The sequence below is a fragment of the Aptenodytes patagonicus genome, chromosome 11, assembly GCF_965638725.1.
Source record: "Aptenodytes patagonicus chromosome 11, bAptPat1.pri.cur, whole genome shotgun sequence".
Lineage (NCBI taxonomy): Eukaryota > Metazoa > Chordata > Aves > Sphenisciformes > Spheniscidae > Aptenodytes > Aptenodytes patagonicus.
The window spans coordinates 22,899,726-22,922,434 of NC_134959.1; the positions used below are offsets into that span (position 1 = coordinate 22,899,726).

Consider the following 22,709-nt stretch of genomic DNA (forward strand, 5'->3'; position numbering starts at 1 on the left):
AGCGAGAAGAGGCGCAGGGAACGTGTACAGGCAACACTAGAGGGGGCACGGCCATGCCAGCAGACGCCCGCAGACCTTCGCCTGGGATGCTCTCACAGGAAGGCCTGAGCTCTGCTGAAAGGGCAGCGATGCGGGACGAAGTAAAGGCAACACCCAACGGCCGGGGGCGACAGCAGGTGATTCCCACCCCTGCAGCCGGGATCGAGCGCGGGACGAGCTGGGGCAAGACCTCGGAGGAGAGGCGGGATGGCACCACGAGGTGACGAACGCAGGCCCTAGAACGCGAGACAGGCCCTAGACGATGGGCACGGCCGCCCCGGCGCCAGCCCGCTGCCCAGTGAGACCCTCGTGTCCCCCAGCCAGGGTCAGGGCTGGGCACAGAGCCGGCCACCTCCGCAAGCATCGCGAAAGAGCAAGTACCGCGTTTCCAACGAGTTTCTGAAGTTAGGCTACTCACGTATTTATTTCGCGCAGTGCTGCGCAATGGCACTGGGGACCCACCCTCGGACCGGGCTGCCTGCGAGGGGCTTGCGGGCACGACCCCCGCCCCGGGACACGCGCCCTGAACCGGTGGGTCGCCGCTTGTGCCCAGAAGCTGACGGGCTCGGAGGTAAACCTCAGCGAGCGGCGGTACGGGGATGGGAGGCACGGCGCAGCTCTGGGGGAGAGCCCCTCCTGCCCGGGCGCTGTCCCCCGACCGGGTCACCGTGCCACCTGAGCCCCTTCCCCGGGCCCGCAGACCCCCCCGGCCCGCAGGCCCCTGGTGCCCCGGACCCCCCAGGGTGACCCCCTCCCCCGGACCCTCCGGGTGCCCCCGGGGGTGACCCCTTCCCCCGGACCCTCCAGGTCCCCGCGGGGCGACCCCCTTCCCCGAAGCACCCAGCTCCTACCGGGGAGCCGGGCCGGTCCCCTCCCGCGGCCGGACCCCACGGTGCACGGCGGGACCCCCACCTGCCCCCCCAGCATCCCGGGCCGGCTCCCGCCACCCCGGGACCGCAGGTGGCCCTCAGGACCACCCGACCACCCCCCCCCCCCCCCCGGGGCGTCGGGCCGGCCTCCACCACCACCCCCCCCCCGGTGCGCTGGGGTAGCCCGGAGCGGCACCGCCCCCGTTCCCCGGCAACCCCCGCCCCTCCCGCCGCTCACTTCTCGATCTCGAGGGCCGCCACCTTCCTCTTCTCGTAGAGCTTGTCGTTCAGCGCCCGCACCACGCTGGGCGCCAGCGGCGCCAGGTCCCGCTCGGCGTTCATGGCCCCGCCGCCCCCCGCCGCCACCGGCGGCCACGTGACCCCGGCCGGCCGGCCCGCCCACGTGACCCACCCACCCCCCGGCGCCACGCTCCGCAGCGCCCCCGCGCGGCGCGGAGGCCGCCTGCTGCGCCCCCCCCCCCCCCCCCCCCGGATCGGGCCCCTCCTGCCGCCTCAGCACCGGCTCGACGGGAGCCGCTGCCCCGGGGCGCGCTGGGTTTATTCCAAACAGAGGCTCAGACCCCCAGCACACCTTTAATTACCCCCACAGTTAATTAAGGAACACCCACGGTGAGAGAAGCAGCTTCGCCCAGGGTTCCCCCGGGGGGGGGGGGACGACGACGACGACGACGACACACACAGGTCACTTGTGAGGGGGGAGACCCCTGAGGTAGTACACCCAGGAGACACCCGCCCCCCCGCCCCCGGCAGCCCGGGGGCAGGAGACCACCAGCCTGCTGGTGACGGGGGCCGGGCCGCCCTCGAAGGAGACGGTGATGAAGGTGGTCTTCTTGGAGCGCAAGCTCTCGGGGCCCCTGACGGCGAAGGCCGGGTGCTCCACCGCGTACTGGAAGGCCGTGGGCTGCAGGAAGACGTTTTTGAAGGGGATGGAGGTGGTGCCGCCGGCCTTGATGAGGAAGGGGCCCTGGGGCTTGGGCGGGAGGGCGAGGCCGAAGAGGGGGATGCTGTACTCCCCCCCAAGCGGGGAGGAGAGCTGCAGCGTGGCCCTGGCTTCGCCCAGCTGGCAGGGCTCGTAGGTCACCTCCAGGCTCACCTCCGAGCCCCCCGGGCTGGCGGGGGCCACGCTGATGGTTTTCTCCGTCTGGAAGTCGGCGCAGTTGGTCTGCAACAGGGGAGAGAAGAGAGCACAGGGGGGGGTCGGGTCACAAAAGCAGAGCCGGCACCTCGTGAGGAAACCGATGGTCCCCTGCCATCATGCTGGCTGGGGTCCCTTTCCCTTGCCTGTCACTGCAGCTCTCCCACCCACACCATACCCCCGGTGAGTGCCCACGACGAAAGGCCGTAAGGACTGTCCAAACAGGCTGAGCAGGGACAACCTGCACCCAAACCCCAAGAGACCTTACTGCCAGAGCTGGGGTTGAAGGTGGAAGTCCAGGCACCACGGAAGCTGCAAAAGCAGCTCCAACAAGGGCAGCAGAGAGGGGTCTGCAAGTGAGGACAGTGCAGCTGGGGACAAGCCCAGCGTTGGTGGGAAGACCCCCGGGGCTCACACGGCCATCTGGCTAGGCCAGGCCAAGCTAGAGGGACAGGATCCCTCGACGGAGAGGGCTGATGCTGGCCAGATGAGCTGCCTCCCAGCGAGAGCCCAGGGCAGGCTGGGGTCACCTGGAGGAGGTAGTCTGTCTTCTGTCGGGTGTAATTCGTGATTTTGGTGGTGATGGTCTGACTAGAGCCCAGCGTGGTGCAGAAGTAGAGGGGCTTCTCCGGCCTGCTCGTGGTGGCTTTCAGGTGCAGGTTGTAGTAGAAAGAGCCCAAGTCGCTGCTCTGGAGCACCAGCCGTCCGGTGCTCTCACCCATTTTCAGGGGCTGGTACTCAAAGACAAGATCGGCCTGGGATGAACGAAGGGAAAAGCTACTGGGTCAGGCAGAGATGGGGAAGGCAGGGCCCAGGACAGGGGAAATCGGTCCCTGGTGTGCTCACGCAGTGCTGGAAGGCAGCCCAGCACGCTCCCTCGCTTCAACTCTTTCTCTCTGGGTCAGAGCCCTGCTACATGTGGGAGAGAGTTCCCTTGGGGGTCTGTCCCCAACAGCTGAGAGCCCTCCAGCACAATCCCAGAAGCTTCCCACCCTAGAATGCTCCTATACTCCCCCCAGGCCACACCACACCTCCTATCAATCCAGGCTGCAAACAGCCTGCCAGTGGGGTGAGGCATGCCCTGCAGCCACTCTAAACTGAAAATACCCACGCTAAATAAGGAGCATGTGGCACAAGGACCTGCCACGTGAGGCCTGATGGGAGCGTATCACGAGGGGTAGCATGGCAGACTCCACCAGCACAGGGCGGTTCCTACTAGGGATATTCTCACACGCTGCTTCCCCTCTAGATTATTAGCAGGTGGGAGCTGTCACCCTCGGAAAGCAGCCCCAGATGGTTCACGTAGGGCATCACCCCCACTTGCTCCCAGAAAGACGGCAAGGAGAGGAGAGAGTACCGGATGAGCTTTGCTCCTACCTCCGACTGCGCAGGAACAGTGAAATGTGGGGGAACGTTGACGTCGGGCACTTTGCAATCTATGGCAAACGTCACTGGGACGGGCAGAGGGTTGTCCACCTTGACGGTGGAAGACACACTCTGACGAATAGCGGTGGTCATTTCAACAGTGCCGATGGGTCCCGAAGCGGTGGCCTTGAAAGTCACCATGTAGAACAAGTACTCCTCGGTCACCTCGTTGAGGAAGGTCACCTGAATCAGAGAAAAAGGGAAGCGCTGGTCATTCTGCACATAAAAATATACCAGCTGTGCTAAGCCAGCCCAAAGAGCCCCCCCACTTCCGAGAACGGCCGTAAGCAGCCACCTAGGAAGACTGCAAGACTGGGGAAAACACGTGTGGTATTTCCACACTTCATGGTCTCCTGATCGCCCATTGCTTCCAGCTCACCAGTGTCCTGGCCCGCCTGTGCTTAGCAGCCCTCAGTGGGACCCTCGCAGAGAGACTGACACGCGAGTGGGGTGTGTAGAGAGGTGCCTGCTGTTCAGTACCCACCTAGGACACCCACCAGTGGGCACGTGGAGGCATGAATACAGGCGTGTAGCTTCTCAGTCAGAAAACAGCTCCTTGAAGGGCCCCGCAGCCTGGTGTCCCCACTTACCATTGTGTTAAAGACTCCTTCCTTGTAGGAGAGGAACGTGAGCTTGTAGTCCTTCTTGGCAGAGCCTGGCACTTCAATGTATTCCAGCCCCTGCAGCACGGAACTGCTTTCCAGGTTTTCCGGTTTGAGTATGTCCACCACCACGAGGAACCTGTGGGTGAGAAGGATGCAGTGAAAGTCAACGGGAAGGACTCCTATAGAATACCCGGCGTGTCGGGGTACAACACAGCCCCACATAGAGGGAGCCGGCTCTCATCCACCTTGGAGGAAAGCCCTCCAGGATGGGTCTGCACAGGCAGAACGTGGGTAGTGTGATCCCAGACACCTATGGCCAGACATGGCCAAGGAGAGTGAAAAGCTTGCAGCAAGGAGCTTCCAGGCAGTGGGAAGCCCTTCCTTGCGCTGCTGCAGGGATTGCCGATGGGACGGGACTTCCTAGGCTGGACTCACCTCTGTGGTCTGTTCAGCCAGTTGGAGACGGGGATGAGCTCAGTGTAGGAAGTCCTACATGGCACCTGCCGGAAAATGGTCCCCGAACACTTTGGGGCCTCAGCAGTCCCTTGCAGGAGGTAGTACAAGCCTGTCCCATCCGGCAATGGGAAGAAGATGGAGCCCTAGAAGACAAGTAATAGGATAAGTGAGCTCTCCTCCTCTCTGTCTGGACCAGTTATTGGCTCTTGAGCACACTTGGACAGTCCCATGCCTCAGGCTGTCACCCGAGCAGCTTTGAGCAGGTCCAGCTGGCAGAGCTGTGACCGCAGCCCTGTGTCCTGTGAAGATGGCAACGTCGCAGGCGCTCGGGCTGGCACAGCCACAGGACACAGAGGCAGCACGTCTGGGCAAAGCAAGGAAACACCAGCCCTACAGCAGAGCCGGTCTGACCATCCTAACACCCCTTTACTTGCCTTACTAACTCGGGCGCATCAGCTGCCAGCCCTGTGCTCGTGCAGGGACAGCCGTGGTAAGGGGACGGCAGTCCCCGCTAAGCTCGACTGCCCCGGCAGTGCTCCGGCATTATTGCCGAGAGAGCAGCCTGTAAGCTAACACAGCAGGGTCCCACCAGCCAGGGTGGGCCATGAAAAGCTCATATCCAGTACTCATTTCGGGTGCCAACGGGTCACCTCCAGAGCAGCAGAAAACTGCAGGACTCCTCCTGCAAGGCTGTACGTTAAAGAGATACCAAGCACATGCAACCCTACAGGGCACACAGATCTGCTCCGCACCCTGGAGATTGAGCCCAGAAGTCTCTGGTCTCCACTCTTGCTCTGGCCTGAATTCTGGCGTGATGGAAGATCAGCTGGAGGGGGCCAAGGGGCAGGTGTCTGACACCCACCCCCAGCGCCCCAGAGCTGTTCTGAATTGACCCCCACAATTTAAGAGCTTGTCCCTGGTGTGTCTCAGAAACAGCGCCCATGGAAACAGAGGGGCCAGTCGCCCCACCTGCCCAGCCTGAGACCGGCAGGAAGGGCTCTTCCCAAAGCTCCTGCGTTACTGAAGGTGACGTCAAGAGAGATCCCTGTGTCGTTTCCCACCTGACTGCTCGTGGCCAGGGGGGCACTGAGAAATGGCAGGGCAGCTTCGCCCCTCTTGTTCCCTGCACACTGCAAAAGGACCCCAAGCAGGGCAGTGCTGGCAGAAGGGGTCGTGCCTAGGGCTCGGGGAGCCTGGGCAGCCCACAGGGCTGAGCACGGGGGTCTCTGAGCCCCTCTGGGCTGCGCAGGCAGGGACCAGGAGCTGCACAGAACAAATTTCGTTTCCTGGACCTTCAGACAACCTGGCTTTTTAGGTTAGCTGCTCCAATACGTTTCGTGGTCAGTCCAGACTTCCCACCTGAACTTTCCTTACACCTGGCCTCTAGCCACCGAGAAATCCAGCTTCCAACATAGGATCACAAGATAATTTCAGTTCGTAGGGCACCTCTGAAGGTCATTTCGTCCAACCTCCTGCCCAAAGCTGGGTGAACTATGAGGGTCATGCTATGAGGGTCAGCATGCTGGCACAGCTCACATACCTGATGCTTCTTGTTCTCAGAGCTCATGGTTAGGGGTTTGTAAGTGATCTTGTAGGGCTTGTTTTGTTGGTAGGCCTCTAGATGGAAAAATTCAGGCCCCTTCCAGTGTTCCCCCTCAATGACAGGTTGCACGGTCCAGGCCTCATGGCTTGGGTTGGACAGGAGGACGGTCTGGCTGTGCTTCTCGCGCACGTCGCATGTGAAAGTCAGTGTCTGCAACAGAGGAGCACAGAGGCTGCTTGGTCATACCGAGGAATCCTTTCCACTCAGACTCTGACTAGCTCCACGAACAGGGAGCAGCTTTTCCTTGTCATATGCAAAATTTCCATTTGAGCCACAGCTTTTGGTGTAAATCAAGTTGTGAGTTCTTAGAGAAGGGAGAGGAATGAGTCTTTTGCATGCTGGGTGAAGGGGGCTGCCGCCTCCCAAGGACGGGAGAAATAAAACGGCAAGTCCTGGAAGGATCTCTCCCCTGTGCAAGGACAAGACCTGCAGCCACACAGCCCCTTCGTGGGCAGGCTGAAGAGCAGCTCTGGGCTCTCTTTTGGGAGTGAGAGTCAACATGCCCCAGCTGCACCCTCCTGCAACGCCCGTGAGGGCCAGGAGTCCTCCACGCTGCACCCCTGTGCCCCAGGAGCTGGATGCAGATGCCTTGCCCACCCCTAGTGCTGAATGCGCCCCCCTGCCCCGACAGGGAGAAAAAGTGTGGCTGCGGGCGCAATATTGTGGGTATAGCTGGGGGGCTCTGTGGGCAAAGACTCTGAAGAGCCCTGCAGGGTGTCCCCACGGCAAGGGTGCTGCAATGCAGAGCCAGGACAGCTGAGGTGCTCGCTGGAGGAGCAGCACCTTTAACATGGGAGGAAGGCAATTACAGGGCTCAGAAATTTTGGGAATCCTGCCCAGTGGTTTTCTCAGCTCTCTGGGATACCCAGGCAGGATGATAGGCAGGAGTGAGTCTATGCACGTAAACATCCTCCAGTCCCCGCCCTGGGAGAGATGTGGTGCAAATGGTGGGGTAAGGGGGGGGCCCCATCCTGTCTCTGCTCTGGTTACCTCTCTGGTCACAGGGGTCTCCATGCAGCATCCTGCCAGCGTAAGCCGGAGCGGCTCACTGCCCTGGATGAAGCACTGCAGGCCCTCGTACTGGATATCACGGCTCAGCTTAGAGGGACGGAAGGTCACAACGAAGGGGACATCCATTCCTGGGGAGATGTAACCCTTTGTGGGGCTGATGGAGAAATCTGGCTTGAAGCTCTCGATGTCCCACTTAAACCTTGCCAAGGAAAGCACAAGGACAGAAAGGAAGGATTAGCAACTGGGAGGCTGAGAACACAGCGTGCTGTTTCTAAGCCTCTTGTGGGCTTTTCCCACCAGATCTCAGGCATGATGCCGAGCCACCTGGCAATAAGGCTTCAGGTTGGGCAGGACCCAGCTGCACCCATCTGTAAACAAGCTTTTGGCTGTATTCCTTGCTAACTTCCAGGGCCTGACTGCACAACTCTCCACTGGGATGAATAAGCAGAAGGGAACTATCTGGGCAAGCTACAGCTCCCTCCAGCCCTCACCCAAGCTCTCAGCCCTCAGAGAGGACAGGGTTTTGCATTACTTGACTCCTATGTCGCCCGTGTTCTGCATGATGATCCGCTGGGATGTGTAGCTCTGCTGCACCACCGCTCCAAAGCTGAGGTGTTCCTGGTCCAAGCTCACACGGATGCCCTGGCAGGAGCCCCGCACCATGAAGAGGGAGCGCACCAGGCCGTTGCACTCCAACATCACTTCTTCGGTGAAGGGCTGGATGCGGCACTTTGGGGAGAAGGTCACCTCTACTTTACAGGTATCTCCTTTGGGCTTCAGACTTAGTTCGCTGGTGGGATTCAAGCAGAGAACCTGCCCAAAGAAATGAGTGGAGACTACTTCATCTGGCAATCGAGCTGTGAATCCTCCATCGCTAGGGTCAGAGAAGAGTCTTCCAATTCCTGTTCTGTCCCCACCAACATTGCCCCAATCCCACTCATTCCCTGTTACGCATTCCTAGGTACCAAAGGTGTTTTCCTGTGATATGTCCATCTGGCCTTGGCGAGTTGAACTACGTCTTCTACGGTAATTTCATGTAAGCTCCAAGACAGCTGTAACTCTTGGCCTTTAAAGATTCGTTTATCTCTCTTACCTTTCCATATCTAAAATACATGGCCACATCCTAACGTACCTGTCTAGAACAGGTTAGAGGAATCGTGCCTACTTCTCGCTTCTGCTATTAGGGGAGTCCCGACACCTAGCTCAGGTGAGGCATTCACATTGCAAGTACCTGCTGGTAGAGCAGTCCCAGCAGGGAGGACAGGACAGCATGCAATTGTGATTAGTTACTAGCTCCCACCCAGAGCAGCTCATAGCTACCTGCAGGCATCCCTGTAGGCACACCAAAGTGCTCTCCAGTGAAGGAAGGGGCCTTACCCCAGCTTCTTGCAGCTCTGGCATGGCGGACATGAGACTGAGCTTAAAAGTGAGAGGGGCAGCGCTGTTGTTTGCTATGGTGACAATCTTCTTCACGGTCTGTCCGACGGAGAGGGCTCCCAGCTTCACCACCTTTCCTTGTGGTTCCACAACATCAACCTGAGGCAGGAGGGATTAATATAAAGTGAAAGGAAAGGAGAAAAGGTTTTCTGCCACCCTCGTGGCAGAAAAACAAAACATGGTAGGCTGGGGAAGAGATGAGGAAAATTAGAGAGAAAGCCATGCTGGCTGCCCTCCACCTGCAGTTTTAGGATTTGGATTTCATCTCACCTTCATTTCCGTGCCCCTTCCTCGGACCTCGACAGTCTGCTGGCAAAGACCATTGATTTCAAAAGGGATGAGCTCACGGTAAGACGCAACCTCTCTGGGATAGAAAGTGATGGGCACCTCCACTGTCCCTCTTGGGCACAGGACGTACCCTGGGAAGTCCACCTCCAGGTGCGCGGTGCTGGTGAACGAGCAGTTCAAGCTGGCAGAAAGCACAGCAAAGAGGAGCAGAGGTGTCACAAGGCTGTGTGTGCTCAGATGACAACATCAGGGCTGCTTAGGGCTCTCCTGTTTCCTCTCCCTGTATCCTCAGGATTTCACCCACAGGGGTCACGAGGACACGGAGCAGGCACGTGCTAAGCAAGGGCCGAAGGAGTGCGTGGAGAAGGCCTACCTCACATCCTTGTCTGCCTTGTTCGTGATGACGAGGGTCTGACGGGCAGGTGGCATCCCAGCGTGGTAGATGAAGCAGGCTCCAAAGTTGAGTCTGGTGGTGGAGAAGTGGACAGTGGGCACTACCACGGTGGCAAGAAACACGCAGGTAAACGTGGGACCCTTGCTGATCTGGTGAGGAGAAAGACAGCATGAGCCGGCCGAAGAGATGGGAACTACAACTGCAAACACCAGAGATGGCTGAGAAAGAGGATGGGGGACAGCTGGCTGCAGCAACAATAAGGAAAAGCAGGTGCCAAAGGACCCTAGAATGGAAACAGAAGGTGGAAGGCTTGGGCTGAGAGGGAAAGGGTTTTTGGAGAGTCATGGCCCTGCTTTGTGCAGCCACGTGCTGAGCAGTACCGCCACATGCTGCTGACAGGAGCTTTCTGAGCCATGGGACCCGACTCAGCAGGGGCCTGGCAAGGAGAAACAGCTCCATCTCCATGCACATCCAGGACCCCCCCAAATTAGGGGCAGAAAGGGCCAGAAACGTCCTGCCACAAAAGCGCTTCCCAAAGTGGTCCTGGATAAGCACTTATTAAAATATTCTGTTCAGAAGCTGTCAGGCTCTTTATTTCGGCAGCAGGAGCCTCTTTGCCTCGTTCAGGCTCTTTAGTGATGGAGTTCACCCCTAGCTCTGGGCTCCTGCTGCCAAGCTGCTGCGTAGGGAAGGCGAAGGTTCCGTATGAAATGCTGGTGCCTCACCTGCAGCGTCAGCTCTACGTCCTTCAAAGAGCACATCTTCTGTGGGTGAAAAGCCAGCTGGGTCTCTGCTTTCCCCTCCGCCTGCACGGCGCCCATCCGAGGGGTGACGGTAAGGACCTGCTTACGGGCTGCAGGGCCACTCAGTTCCCATGAGAAGGTGAAGCTGAACTTGCCGTTATTGCAGATGCTGAAGACGTGCTTGATGTTCTCATTCAGCTGTACCTGCGGGGAGAAGGCAGCGAGGACTAGGGGTTGGAGCACGTGCAAAGTGTCAGCTGGCCCAGCAAGTGCTCCTTCCTAATGTGCTCCTGCATCTTTCACATTCGGCTAATGACCTGTGCGAAAGATCAATCTCCCTCCCTCTAGAGACCCACAGATGAAGAAAAACATTCCCTCTTGAAAACATTCCCAGATGGAGGTTGGTGATGAATGGTGTCCCGCAGGGGTCCGTATTGGGACCGGTACTGTTTAATATCTTCGTCAATGACAGACAGTGGGATCGAGTGCACCCTCAGCAAGTTTGCAGATGACACCAAGCTGAGCGGTGCGGTTGACACGCCAGAGGGACGGGATGCCATCCAGAGGGACCTGGACAAGCTGGAGAAGTGGGCCTGTGTCAACCTCATGAGGTTTAACAAGGCCAAGTGCAAGGTCCTGCACCTGGGATGGGGCAACCCCCAGTATCAATCCAGGCTGGGGGACGAAGGGATTGAGAGCAGCCCTGCCGAGAAGGACTTGGGGGTACTGGTGGATGAAAAGCTGGACATGAGCCAGCAATGTGCGCTCGCAGCCCAGAAGGCCAACTGTGTCCTGGGCTGCATCCAAAGCAGCGTGGCCAGCAGGTCGAGGGAGGGGATTCTGCCCCTCTGCTCTGGTGAGACCCCACCTGGAGCACTGCGTCCAGCTCTGGAGTCCTCAGTACAGGAAAGACACGGACCTGTTGGAGCGGGTCCAGAGGAGGGCCACGAAAATGATCAGGGGGATGGAACACCTCTGCTATGAAGAAAGGCTGAGAGAGTTGGGGTTGTTCAGCCTGGAGAAGAGAAGGCTCTGGGGAGACCTTATTGCAGCCTGTCAGTACTTAAAGGGGGCTTCTAAAAAAGATGGGGACAAACTTTTTAGCAGGGCCTGTTGCGACAGGACAAGGGGGAATGGCTTTAAACTAAAGGGGGGTAGATTTAGACCAGATATAAGGAAGAAATGTTTTACGCTGAGGGTGGTGAAGCACTGGCACAGGTTGCCCAGAGAGGTGGTGGATGCCCCATCCCTGGAACCATTCCAGGTCAGGCTGGACGGGGCTCTGAGCAACCTGCTCTAGTTGAAGATGTCCCTGCCCACAGCAGGGGGGTTGGACTAGATGACCTTTAGAGGTCCCTGCCAACCCAAACTATTCCATGATTCTATGATTGTTCAAATGTATCTGCAGAGCTCCTGGTTAAGGCCCAATCTTGCAGGGCTTCATGGGCCAAATGGTTTAGGGAACTGCTCACCTCTTTGAAATCAATGACGTTGATCTCCTGTGTGCTGAGCTCAGTGACACAGCCGTTGCTGTCCTCACACCTGACAGACACGTTCATGCTATAGCCGGTGGCCTTGATGTTCAAGGAGAGGGGCTGGGTCTTCCTCTTGACATCGCACTTGAGGTTAAAGACCGCCTCTCCTTCTAGCGTTGGTGTGAAGAAGACTGTAACGGGAAACCTGGGGAGAGAAGACCCTTTTTGCTCCGTTCACTGTCTGTCAGCTTTCTTGGCCCCACATTGCCTGCTCTATGGGAGAGCAGCTGTGCAATGGCTGTGGTGAGACCCCAGGCCTGGGAGAAGCCAGGAGCAGCACCCTGCCCTTCCAGGGCCTTCCACTACGGAGCAAGCCCTGGTGAGAACTGTTTGGGGTATGACGATCCCATGCAATGAAATGGCAGAGGATACAACAACAAGCCAGCGAACCCTGAGCTAACGCTGACCTTACTGCCCTGCCCATATGCTGCAGGGCAGCACTGGGTTGAGACCCCACTTCTGTCCCAAACACAGAGGAGGGCACTCACAGAGATCCCCAGTCTCTCCGGTCTATATGACAAGGGTAACATCCTCTTTGCAAAGAGGAATCGCCCAGCTCTCGTGACAGCAGTACAACGTGGGTGCCACCAAACTGCCTCTTTGTAATTTCTACGGGTAATTTCTGGGTACGTGATCAAACTCAACCAAACTACAGAGATTTAAGGAATTGCCACTTCTCAGGTCAGCACAGAAACTGATACAGGATGCTCTCTTATCTTGCACCCTGTGGCAAGCCAAAGTTCAGCATCTTTTAAGCCACAGCAAAGCTTCCCAGAACTAATGCATTCTCCTTACACCCAGGCACGCTATGAGTGGGCACAGGGATATCCGCGGTGGATCAGCAGATGAGCTGGTGACCTGCTATGCCGCTTGAACTCATAATCATGTCTGATCACAAGTCATGGCCGCAGTTCACAAGAAAAGAGCATCCATTTTCTGACAGGTGATCCTGCAAAACACAGCTAGTTGTGTGAGCCTGTTGCTGTCCCCCATGATGGGCTTAAATGCTGCCTGCGGTGCTGCTTGTGTGCTTTGCTGCTCTTGGCGGCTTTGCACAGACCATGCGTGGTGGGCTCTGTCATTAAAGGAACACAGGGAAGAGAGGAGACCTTGCATACTTAAGGCTGCTGGCTCAGGGAATCACAGGGTTAAAACCCCCAAACATGCTTTTGTCATCAAAACTAGAAGATCCAAAGCCTGAATTTCTCCTGGAAGGGGGCCTGGAAGACCGGGGTAGCCCCGACGCAGCCACTTTATGGAGAAACCTGCAGCTTCGTGGTGTCCCCCATTGGGAAGGAACAAAACAAGGCAGATGTATGATGTTGCTGAGAGTCACCTGGTGACTGCGGAGGGGAGAAAGCCTCAAAAGCAAAATGACAGTGCAACGTTTGGCACGCAGGAGAGGGAACCTGGCCTGTGAGCCCCGTTACCTTGAAAGAGGAGCAATGGAGCCTTCCATGGGCTCTATTTTCACAGAGGCGTTGCATCCCTCTGAGAAGAGAGAGCTTTCTCTGAAAGCAAAGCTGAAGGCTTCCTTCTCACTGTTGATCATATAGATAGTCTGGTGTACCTCGTGCCCTAGGGAGAGGACAAAGCAGCCACTGAAAACCTTTTGTTCCTCTGGCCACCAGACCACCACTGCCCACTGCGTTCCTGCCTGCCGGCTGAGCCCAGCAGGCAATTTGCAGCGAAGAGCATTGCCTGCAGCATGGCATGCTCAGGATGCCAACATGGAAACATACTTCTGACCCCCTGGGCACCCCTGCATCACCCCCAAATCCCCTCTTGGAAACAGCCCCAACTACATGCCATGTCCCTGACATACGCCTGCCTGCCTTCCCCTTCCATTCCCTCGTACACTTGGGTGCCAGGAGCTGGATCCTCTGCTCAGAAGAGCCCATTTCCATTTCCAGCTTCCTCGTGGGAGCCTGCTGGAATAACAGGACTGCTGGACCCCTGGAGAGGTACATTTCTGAGCATGTAAGGTATAACCACTGTGCTCACCAATTAACAGCAAGTGGAAGTTCAGGTGGGATCTGTCCAGAGTCACTAGCGGGTCGGTGGCATTGCCCACCAACAGGAATGGGACTGAAATGCTCTGCTCAGGGATTGTGAAGACCCAGAATGATTCTGTGATGTCCAGGTGCCGGGGGATGAATTCAAACTTCATCTGCGGGAGAAAGAGGCAAATGAAGGGAAGTTGCTGCCCTTGGCAGGGTAAGGGGAGGGGGGTGCAGTCTATACCACCAAGAAACCCCAGGAACCTCCACCTTATGTTGCTGTGAGCTCAGAGGTAGGCTGCTGTGCCACTTACAGCCCAAAAGCACGGCAGATGTGGGGTACGGGGTGAGAACAGGTTCATCTGCCAGTTCATTTACACTGCAGTCAAAGGTTTCTTCACGGTCTTGGCAAGCTCACAGTGAGATGGGACGCCCAGTAAGCGTAGACATAGCTGGTGTTAAACTGGCATACATGTGTACTGGATCCACCTTCTTAATTTTCTGTACCCACCTCTGCTTTCTTCCCTGGCTGGATCTGACCTCTCTCCGTGAGGCAGAAGAAAGCCACCTGTTCTGGTGGGGCCTCAGGGTCTTGGCAAGTCCACTGGATGGAATACGCGGAACTGGTTGGGTTCATAACCATGAAGGTCCTGGGAACAGAAAGCAAAAAGAATACTAAGGGGGCGTTGGGATGTTAATGAGTCTGTCCTGTAGCAGACTTCAGGCGCTGCCAGTCCTGGACACCGTCTGGAAGGAGTTATTTGGTGTAGGGGAACAACGCTGGGAGCACAAACATTTCACCTGCTTTCTAGGGGCCCTGTTTGTCTCTCAGGTGGCTAAAAATTAACGGCTATCAACAAAGAAATTAGCGAAGGAATTAGGCAAACTCTTGCATGTTAAAACGGTAAGAGCAAGTGAAATGGTAAAATCAAGTCCAGTAAGACTCCTTTGGAAGATGGTGTTCTCTGTTGTGGTCACAGCCTTCACTGACCCTGTCTGACTGGTATCCCAAAGGAGCAAGAATGCCCTGAGGATGCTCTTCAAAGGGACAAAGGTTGTATTGGCCACGAAGCACAGGCTGGGGATACGCGGTCTTCCCAGAATGACCCATACCTTATTGAAGAAAGGGACAAAGAGAACAAAAAATTGGCCAGTTGGTCTTCACTGACCAGCTTGTTCCAGCCCCAAAACGGTGGCCAAGTGTCAGCAGATCACAAACAAGGTACAGATGTGCCTTGGGGCTTGGAAGAGTAGCTGGAGAGGTCTCTGGTTAAGGGGGATGACTAGAAGACCATCAACAGGAGAAGCCATGCCCACACCTACCTGCTGTTCCTGCCACACACCCCAATTGCCGCAAACTCAACCACTCTTGTGTTGAGATCTAACGTTGCCCCCTTTGGTCCCTGCAACTCTGGGTTGCGCCTTTTTGCAGTGATGTAGTCAGAGTCTTCCAGTTCAAAGTGGCAGTTTGGCATCAGGCTTCTCCCCTTCACAACCACCTCTGGGCCCTTCTGATTTGGCTTCAGGTTAGGAATACTAGGAAAAAAGGGACCGGTATTAGCCAGACTAACGTTTCCAGACAGCCAGCTGCTTGCCTGTCTCCTTGTACAGCACAGAGTGTTGCATCCCCTCTCCGTGCAAGCACTGAGCAGCAAATCGAACAGAATTGCACTGCCTGCCTCGAAGGCAGCGGAGGTGAAATGGCAGAAACATGAACAGTTACGTGTCTAGAGGCCAACTGCAGCACACGGGTTTCTATGTAGATAAGGAGGCCGTGCTTGTCTGATAAGGAAGCATAGCTAGGGACCGGCTGGCCCCTTGACAGACTTTCTGGATCTCTCATTCCAGATTTTGCAACCCTCCAGGAGCTTAATATTTCATACAATGCCTTTTCCCAGTGTCTCCATACCTGCTTCTACCAAAGCCAGATGATCATCTTTCTTTGCTCCCGTATGCTGGCTGTTTCGCTGCCTCTCTGGGGCTGGCTGTCCCACCCACCCCAATCAGAGGCAATACCACGACTATCCATCGGTAGCATGAGTTGAAAAGTGAGCAAGCCTCGATGTTTCCTACCTGCAGAGCATACGGCTCTCAAAGTCCCCCACGTACGTCGGAGAGAACTTCATCTGGAAGAGCTGCTCCTGGCCGGCAGGGATGGTGCCGCTGCAAGGCTCGACAGAGAACAGCGGGGTGGCACTGACGGTGCTCAGAGACGAGCTCAGGGAAGAAGAGACCTGCTCCAGGGTGCGGCCCGGCTGGCTCAAACAACGGCTAGACCGGAGCTTCCCAGAGGCACCAGAAGTGGAGGAGAGGAAATCCCCTGCGGTAAGGAAGAGGTTAGCGGGACATCTTCTTTCAAGAAGGAAGTCCTCTGTTCCCAGCACCTCTGCCTCCTGCTGCAGGTGAACAGAAGGGAGCTGGGATGCACTTGGAGCATCCCTGGCCAAGTGCCTTCAGCAGGACTCCCCGTGATGAGGAACAGGGAGAGCGGTCAGGTTGCTTTTTGCTTCTGTGTTACTGCTTGCTAAAATCGTAATCCCAGAAAGTCCCGGGGACAGGTGTGAAAGTGAGAACAGACAGGAGGGAGAACAGGGTGAGGGGCAGCAAGTACAGTGAGAAGGCCCGGCAGAGACCCAGAGAACTGCTTAAATCAAAACACACCGCTGAACATCACTCTGTAAAGACGCTTGGATGATGGACAGGAAGGCTATGTCTGTTAGCAAATTAAATGGGCCCCAGCTGCTTCACTCCATGCTCTTAAACTCTCTATCTCCAGGACTGGGTAGCTAGATGCAGACTTCTCCTGCAGTATGGTTTCTGGCCAGCGTTCACTCCCAAACCGTACTACTAAACAGTAGAGGTGACTGTTACAGCATCTGGGAAAATTTCGGGGCGCCGTTTCACGTCCCAGTACAGCCAGCCTCAGCGCTTAGCATTCAGGACAGTGGTAAGTCCTGCTCCCCTGTTGCCTACAGAACTGAATTTTGCTTGTTGTGTGTGGCGGAGAGAAGGCTTTGGGGAACAGCGCTGCTGTTTTTTTAACAGAGCGCTGCTCTGTCCTTCACACCCTTTCCTTCCTTCCTCTTTGTCAGGCTTTCATAACCGACGACCAGACAGCTAATGGCACAGCCCAGCAGACCGGCTTCAGCACGAGTGTGCCCTGTGCTGGAGAAAAGCCAACGCCAGGACCCACAGGAGAGGGAGATAAGCACATTCAGAGCGTCAAGGACTTTGACTGAGGTCCCCCATCTTGACCATCAGGCAAGCTGCCTGTGCTAGGAAACGCAAGGGTTGACAGCTCTCCTCACTCCTGTTCCTGATGAGACCTCTTGGACACAGAGCCCTGTTTCCCCGCAGAACCACGCTGCTCCCAAGGAGACCGTGCGCTTAGACGCAAAACACATTACTGCAGGTTAATGAATCACTGCCCCGCCGTTGAGCTCCGACGGCTGCTGTGAGCGGGGTCTCTGCCTGCAGCAAACACTCCGGTGCCTGAGCTAGGAGGGTTAATTTTAGACAACGACTTTGCATTTGCCCTGGACTGCGGAATTGCACACAGATAGTGACTGCAGGTCAGCTAACTCGTTGTTACACCATCAATTTTCCCAGTCTCAGAGGCTTCCCAAAGAGGTGCCCTGATGTCCCCATTCCCAGTCCTGACCCACCACGTGGCTCTCCCCTGAGCTCCTGCACAGAGCACAAATGTCAGAGCAAGCATAGGAGGGTCTGAAAGGCAGAGAGGGGGCAAGGAGAAAGTCTCCAGCTGGAGCTGGGAAGATGCTGATGAAAGTGGAGGACTGGACAGGGATGAAAAAAATCAATTCATGTTTCAGGGTGAAGTGGCATGGTCTTCCCCCCCAGCCCTCAGCTACCGATTGTAACGCTCCGGGCAACCCCAGCTGCCACAGAGAGCTAGTGCCTTACCGTCCAGACTGGGCGGGAGCAGCTCCCCTGCATGGCTCACTGCCCTTTCGTCCTCCACAGCCACCATCCAGGTGTATTCCAGGGCCACACTCCCTCTATTGGACAACTGGAAACTGAAAAGAAGGAGGAATAAAGAGGAAAAGTCTAATAAATACAAAGTGAGTAGAAAAGCAACACTGTACGGTGGGCTCCTGGTGTCCCTTTCCTTATGCTGAGTAGCGTCTTCTTCCCCAGACAGCTCTGCCATGTCTACCTGGGCTGCCCCAAGACAAAGTATTTCAAAGTTTGGAAGTTAAAGGGAAAAGGGCAGGCATGGTGCCCAGGAGACTCAATCCAAGGGTCTTATTCTGGTCTTTCTGTCTCAGTTTGACATTATTTTGATGGCGCACTCGTCCTCGAGCAGATGAGGACAGGCAACATGCAATGAAAGCAAAACTATGGTCGTTCTCAGCAGAACAACCTCTCCTGACACATCTTGGCAGGACGGTGGCCACCGTCTCCTGCTTGGCTTTGTGTGCAGATATGTGGGCCCCAGCACCCAGCCAGGACTTGGAAAGGATGAAACAAAATATTATTTGTTTAAAGGGAAGAACAGCAGGTGAGACTGAACGTAAAGCCTTAGAGGAACTCAGGTCCACATGTGGGAGATCTCCAGGCCCCCAGGATGTGTGGAAGCTGAAACCTCAGACCCAGCAAGCAGCAGCATCCCCCTCCAAGGCTGATCAGCCTGCTGGAGATTAGAAGAGGTTTATTAAGTGGCTGAGCAATGAGCACGTCAGTGTAACCTCTGCTGGCACAGGACCATGAGTAGAAGGAAAAGCAGAGGCCACCGGAGAGCACAGCGTGGCTCTGGGGAAGCGGACACTGGGTCAGCCCTGGGCAAAGGCAGCTCCCACTCGCGGTCCTTGCCTGGCCTCCAGCACTCACGTGAATGTCCTCGTCTGGAAGAGCAAGGTCTCCTTGAACTGAATCACGTCCGTATCCAGCTTGAACTCAGCATAGTCAACGACAGCACTGAGGCGAAGCTCCACCTCGCGGCTGCTCTTCTCCAGGACAGTGTGAGCTGGTTCTGGGTCGGTCTCGATCACCTCCAAACAGGACAGGGAAGAATCACTGAGCAGAGCCCAGAAAGCCAGACTGAGCAGGGAGTCTTTCGGCCTCCAAAATCAGCCGTGTTATAGGGGCTAGGAAGGACCGTTCCCATTTATTTCCCTGGAAAGATGACAAAATTTGACCCTTCCGCTATAGTATTTGTTTCTACCTACTGATCAAAGCAATCACCACCACGACTGCGAATACACCCATGGGGACTATGGCTGGGTATCAGTCCCTGTGTTTCAACCCTGTAGAGCGTCTGACCTTTTTCCTGGCCCCCTGTAAATCCAACAGGCCTCTAAATTAGGATTAAGTTCCCCTCCTGGAGCTCTGTGGATGGAGAACCCCAAGAATGAACAAACCTAGAAAGCACCTTTTCCTTCTTGTCTTATATCCTGATTTCGGCTGGGATAGAGTTAATTTTCTTCCTAGTAGCTGGTACAGTGCTGTGTTTTGGATTTAGGGTGAGAACAATGTTGATAACACACCGATGTTTTAGTTGTTGCTGAGCAGTGCTTACACCAGTCAAGGACTTTTCAGCTTCCCATGCCCTGCCGACTGAGAAGGCTGGAGGTGCACAAGAAGCTGGGAGGGGGCACAGCCAGGACAGCTGACCCCAACTGGCCACAGGGACGTTCCATACCATGGGACGTCACGCGCGGTATAGAAACTGGGGGGAGTTGGCCGGGGGGGGCCGCTGCTCAGGGACTGGCTGGGCATCGGTTGGCGGGTGGTGAGCAACTGCATCGTGCATCACTTGCTTTGCATATTCTTTTATTATTATTATTTTATTTTAATTATTAAACTGTTTTTATCCCAACCCACGAGTTTTCTCACTTTTAGTCTTCTGATTCTCTCCCCCATACCACCCGGGGGGGGAGAGTGACCGAGCGGCCGTGTGGTGCTCAGTTGCCGGCTGAGGTTAAACCATGACATCTTAAGAGAAAGCGCTGTCCAGATATCACGTGTGGGGCAACAGCCACGCTGGTGGGGGCTGGGGATGGGCATTCTGGGGCGGGAATGAACTCACTAGGAAAGTCTCCGAGTGCTGATGCTCTGATGGGGAAGAAGTTTGTTTTACAGGTCTTACAATGGTTCAGAAACTAGGGAAGAACCATCACCCAAGATAAGCGTGTTTGGCAATAATGACAGTAAAAGCAAGAGTTTCTGGAGATGATATTTCTCCGGGCTCCTGCGTGACTGCCATACAGCGCCTGGGCTGCCCCGTAATGAGATATCCCACACGTTATAGAGACCGCAACCAAGATCTCTGGTATCGGTGTAGACAGAGCTCAGAGCTCTCCCACGATGTGCTGGTGGGCTAGCCAGCATACATAGAAGAGCGCTAGTGTTGCTCTCCGAAACAAGAGACAGAGTGCAGCGGATTTAACTCCTTGTTGGTGAAAAGGCACTGAATCAGATGAAGAGATTTTAACACCATAAAATGTGTTATCATAAAGTGTGACCTCCCATTCAACACAGGCTGCAACACTTCAGCTTTTGGCAGAGACCGATAGCTTGCATGTGGCTAAATGTGTCTTGTCAAAAAGACTTCCCCATCTTGTGTGAGCATATCAGGTCACCGGGCATCCGCCTCTCCCCTAAAACACACTGCTGGTTAACCTCACAGATGGATTAAATGTCAGGAGGAAGCAGGAGCTGCTTAGCCAGCAGAGACGGCGATCTGCTGCCGTCAGCAGCTCTTTTTGTAGAAGCTCGGTTAGCTTTTGCTATTGTGCTTCTTACCTTCTTCTTGACAGGCCACGTGGCTGCCGGGCCCTTCATGGCATCCACCCACTTGACGGTGCGCAGGCGGTCGTCCCAGTCGGTAACCTGCTCTGGCGGCAGCTGGAAGGCGATCCTAGCCACCTTACACTTCACAGGGTGCATTTTGAAGGCGACTGCGACATCCGATTTCAAGGTCACTGTGATGTCCTTAGCACAGCCAGCATGGAGGTGTCCCACCTAGGGAGAACCAGAGAGCCAAGACCAAACTGGAATCACTGGCAAGGGCAGGACTGACAGCAAAGGGATTGCTGTGGTGAGCAGCTGTGCCAGGAATCTGCATCTTACTGTGTATTTATCTGAGGTTTGATAGAGAAAAGTACAAACAAAAGATGCCACCTCCCATAACACAAAGCCTTTTCTGCGGGGCTGACAGCCCTGCCCCAGCAAAGCCAGGGACGTGACACTGGAGTGGGCTCTCACCGATACGTGGTGACTCCCTGCCAGCTCCCAGGAACCCACCGGGCAGGGCTCGAGCAGCAGGGAAAGACAGAGCTGTCCAAACTCACCTGGGGGGAGAAGTGAAACGGGGTGCCTGCCAGCCACTCAAACCGCATCCCTTCCACCCTGCTGCGATTGGTGATGGTGAAGGTCACGGGGTAGGGTGTCCCGATGTGACAGTCCCCGAACTGGATGTGATCCACTCTGGCAGCTGTTAAGAATGAGAGCAAGGGGTCTCAGCGTGCGGTGAGGTCCATCCACCCCCCTCACATGCACAGGCACACGCATGTCCAACTCCCCTCCTCGCTCCAAGCCTTCCTCCCTCTGGGAGATGCCGTTCCCCATCCTACCGCTTTCAGAGATACACCCCGACACGTCCCTAAACACGTGGCTGTGTCTGTGCAGGGGGACGTGCAGTGCAGCACACACTGCCTCCGTGCACATGGCAGGCACGCTCACAGACCACCAGGTCCGGTGGGCGACCGCACAGGTCTGGTTATATAGAGGACACAAATTATCATACGTGGTCTTCATCTCCATAGTATACCGTGGGCTGGCAGACCTCCTTTTAGAGATACTCAGCTGAACGCTGGTATCTCTGACCCTTCCCTGCTAGCCTGCATGCTTCCCCCTTGACAGAGGCTCTTCCCTTGTATTCTCAAGTGTGGCTGCCCTGCAGGCTACAAAAGGCAACAGGATCTGTCCGCTAAGTCTGGACCACACCTGCACCGGCACAGGGTGAGCAGAAATGTGTATTTTCCTGTTCCCTGCTCCATCTTGGCAGCCTCTCCTCTCTTACCCTCGATTATGTCTTCCTCCAGATTGCCCTCAGTGTTCTCCTCCTTGCTGTCTGCCACTAGTCCATGGATGTTATCTAGCGTGAAGTCATCCTCGTAGCCTTCACCCACCAGCTGAATGTTGGTCTCTTCATAGGGGTTGTCCACCACTGACAGGTGGATCTTCCCTTCCACACGTTGGGCCAGGTTGGGTTTGAAAAGCACGTCAAACTCTGCTAATTCCCCGTGATGCAGGACCAGGGAAGCGGTGTGGGGCTTCCTCTCTGCACAGCAATGGAAATCAGAGACAAGTGATACAGCCGTACAGAGGAAATATTTCCACGGGCTATAAAAGGAATAAGAAGTTGAAACCCAGCTGCCTCTAAGCACAGGTTCTCCCATTACCGGTTCCAGACCCTCCTCCCGTATTCACAAGACTATGACACCACCATGCATATCACTGCTTAAGTGTCTTAGCCTCAGGTTAACACCCAGCTCTCACTCAAACTGCCTCCAGCCAGCTCCTGCCGTATGTGAAGCTGAGTCAAAGGGTGGTTTTGGCTTTTGTTGGCTGGCTGTGGGCTCAAGGGCTGCCTCCGTTCAGACCGGTAACTCCCCACACGCAGCAGAGACCTCAGACAGTCCATTCAAGTGGTGATAATTCCCCACAACTCAACCCACCACGTCCAGAAGAACAGAAAAACTTCCTACAACTTGCTAGGAGGAAACCCTGCAAAGAGTCCACGTGAAAAGCTAGGGGTAACAGAGAGCCCCAGGAAAGAAACGATGTCTAACATCTGGCTGCTGCTCGGCCAAGCCAAGAGCAGGGCACACATTTTCCCTGTGTGGATGACCACACTTTATGGTTAATGAATTTACCTTCTCCAGGAGAGTCCTCCTTCACGCCTGCAGCCTGGTAGATGCAGTGTGTGGTGGGCCTGGCTTTCAGGAAGAAAACTCCCCCTTCATCCAACAGGTCTATCATCAACTGAGAAAAGGGAACACAGAGCACGACCACGCTGGTGCGCGTACAGGATGGCACGCAGACTGACACCCTACTGCTGCTGGTCCAGCACGGGGAACCCAGCACGCTTCCCTGCTTCAAACACAGCTCTTGGCACAAAGTT

At 55.9% G+C, this 22,709-nt stretch overlaps 2 protein-coding genes across 3 annotated transcripts in view; both read right to left on the reverse strand.

Annotated features, from left to right (window-relative positions):
- VAC14 (VAC14 component of PIKFYVE complex) overlaps positions 1-1,253 on the reverse strand; it is a 67,124-nt gene extending 65,871 nt beyond the window's left edge. For both annotated transcript variants that reach the window (XM_076349461.1, XM_076349460.1), the window contains exon 1: positions 1,147-1,253. In XM_076349461.1, the coding sequence (XP_076205576.1) occupies positions 1,147-1,250 (104 nt within the window). In that variant the 5' untranslated portion in view covers positions 1,251-1,253. The remainder of the gene's footprint in view (positions 1-1,146) is intronic.
- A 358-nt stretch (positions 1,254-1,611) lies between these two features.
- The window catches only part of HYDIN (HYDIN axonemal central pair apparatus protein), a 154,942-nt gene continuing 133,844 nt past the window's right edge, over positions 1,612-22,709 (reverse strand). The window contains exons 62-85 of the mRNA XM_076349217.1: positions 22,462-22,570; positions 21,606-21,866; positions 20,875-21,017; positions 20,327-20,545; positions 18,413-18,573; positions 17,486-17,598; positions 15,635-15,881; positions 14,885-15,097; positions 14,073-14,211; positions 13,566-13,731; positions 12,992-13,139; positions 11,499-11,706; positions 10,009-10,230; positions 9,263-9,432; positions 8,872-9,070; positions 8,542-8,700; positions 7,697-7,977; positions 7,144-7,363; positions 6,091-6,303; positions 4,530-4,693; positions 4,080-4,230; positions 3,442-3,672; positions 2,595-2,819; positions 1,612-2,091 (exon numbers count right to left, since the gene is read on the reverse strand). Of these exons, the coding sequence (XP_076205332.1) occupies positions 1,612-2,091; positions 2,595-2,819; positions 3,442-3,672; positions 4,080-4,230; positions 4,530-4,693; positions 6,091-6,303; positions 7,144-7,363; positions 7,697-7,977; positions 8,542-8,700; positions 8,872-9,070; positions 9,263-9,432; positions 10,009-10,230; positions 11,499-11,706; positions 12,992-13,139; positions 13,566-13,731; positions 14,073-14,211; positions 14,885-15,097; positions 15,635-15,881; positions 17,486-17,598; positions 18,413-18,573; positions 20,327-20,545; positions 20,875-21,017; positions 21,606-21,866; positions 22,462-22,570 (4,842 nt within the window). The remainder of the gene's footprint in view (positions 2,092-2,594; positions 2,820-3,441; positions 3,673-4,079; positions 4,231-4,529; positions 4,694-6,090; positions 6,304-7,143; positions 7,364-7,696; positions 7,978-8,541; positions 8,701-8,871; positions 9,071-9,262; positions 9,433-10,008; positions 10,231-11,498; positions 11,707-12,991; positions 13,140-13,565; positions 13,732-14,072; positions 14,212-14,884; positions 15,098-15,634; positions 15,882-17,485; positions 17,599-18,412; positions 18,574-20,326; positions 20,546-20,874; positions 21,018-21,605; positions 21,867-22,461; positions 22,571-22,709) is intronic.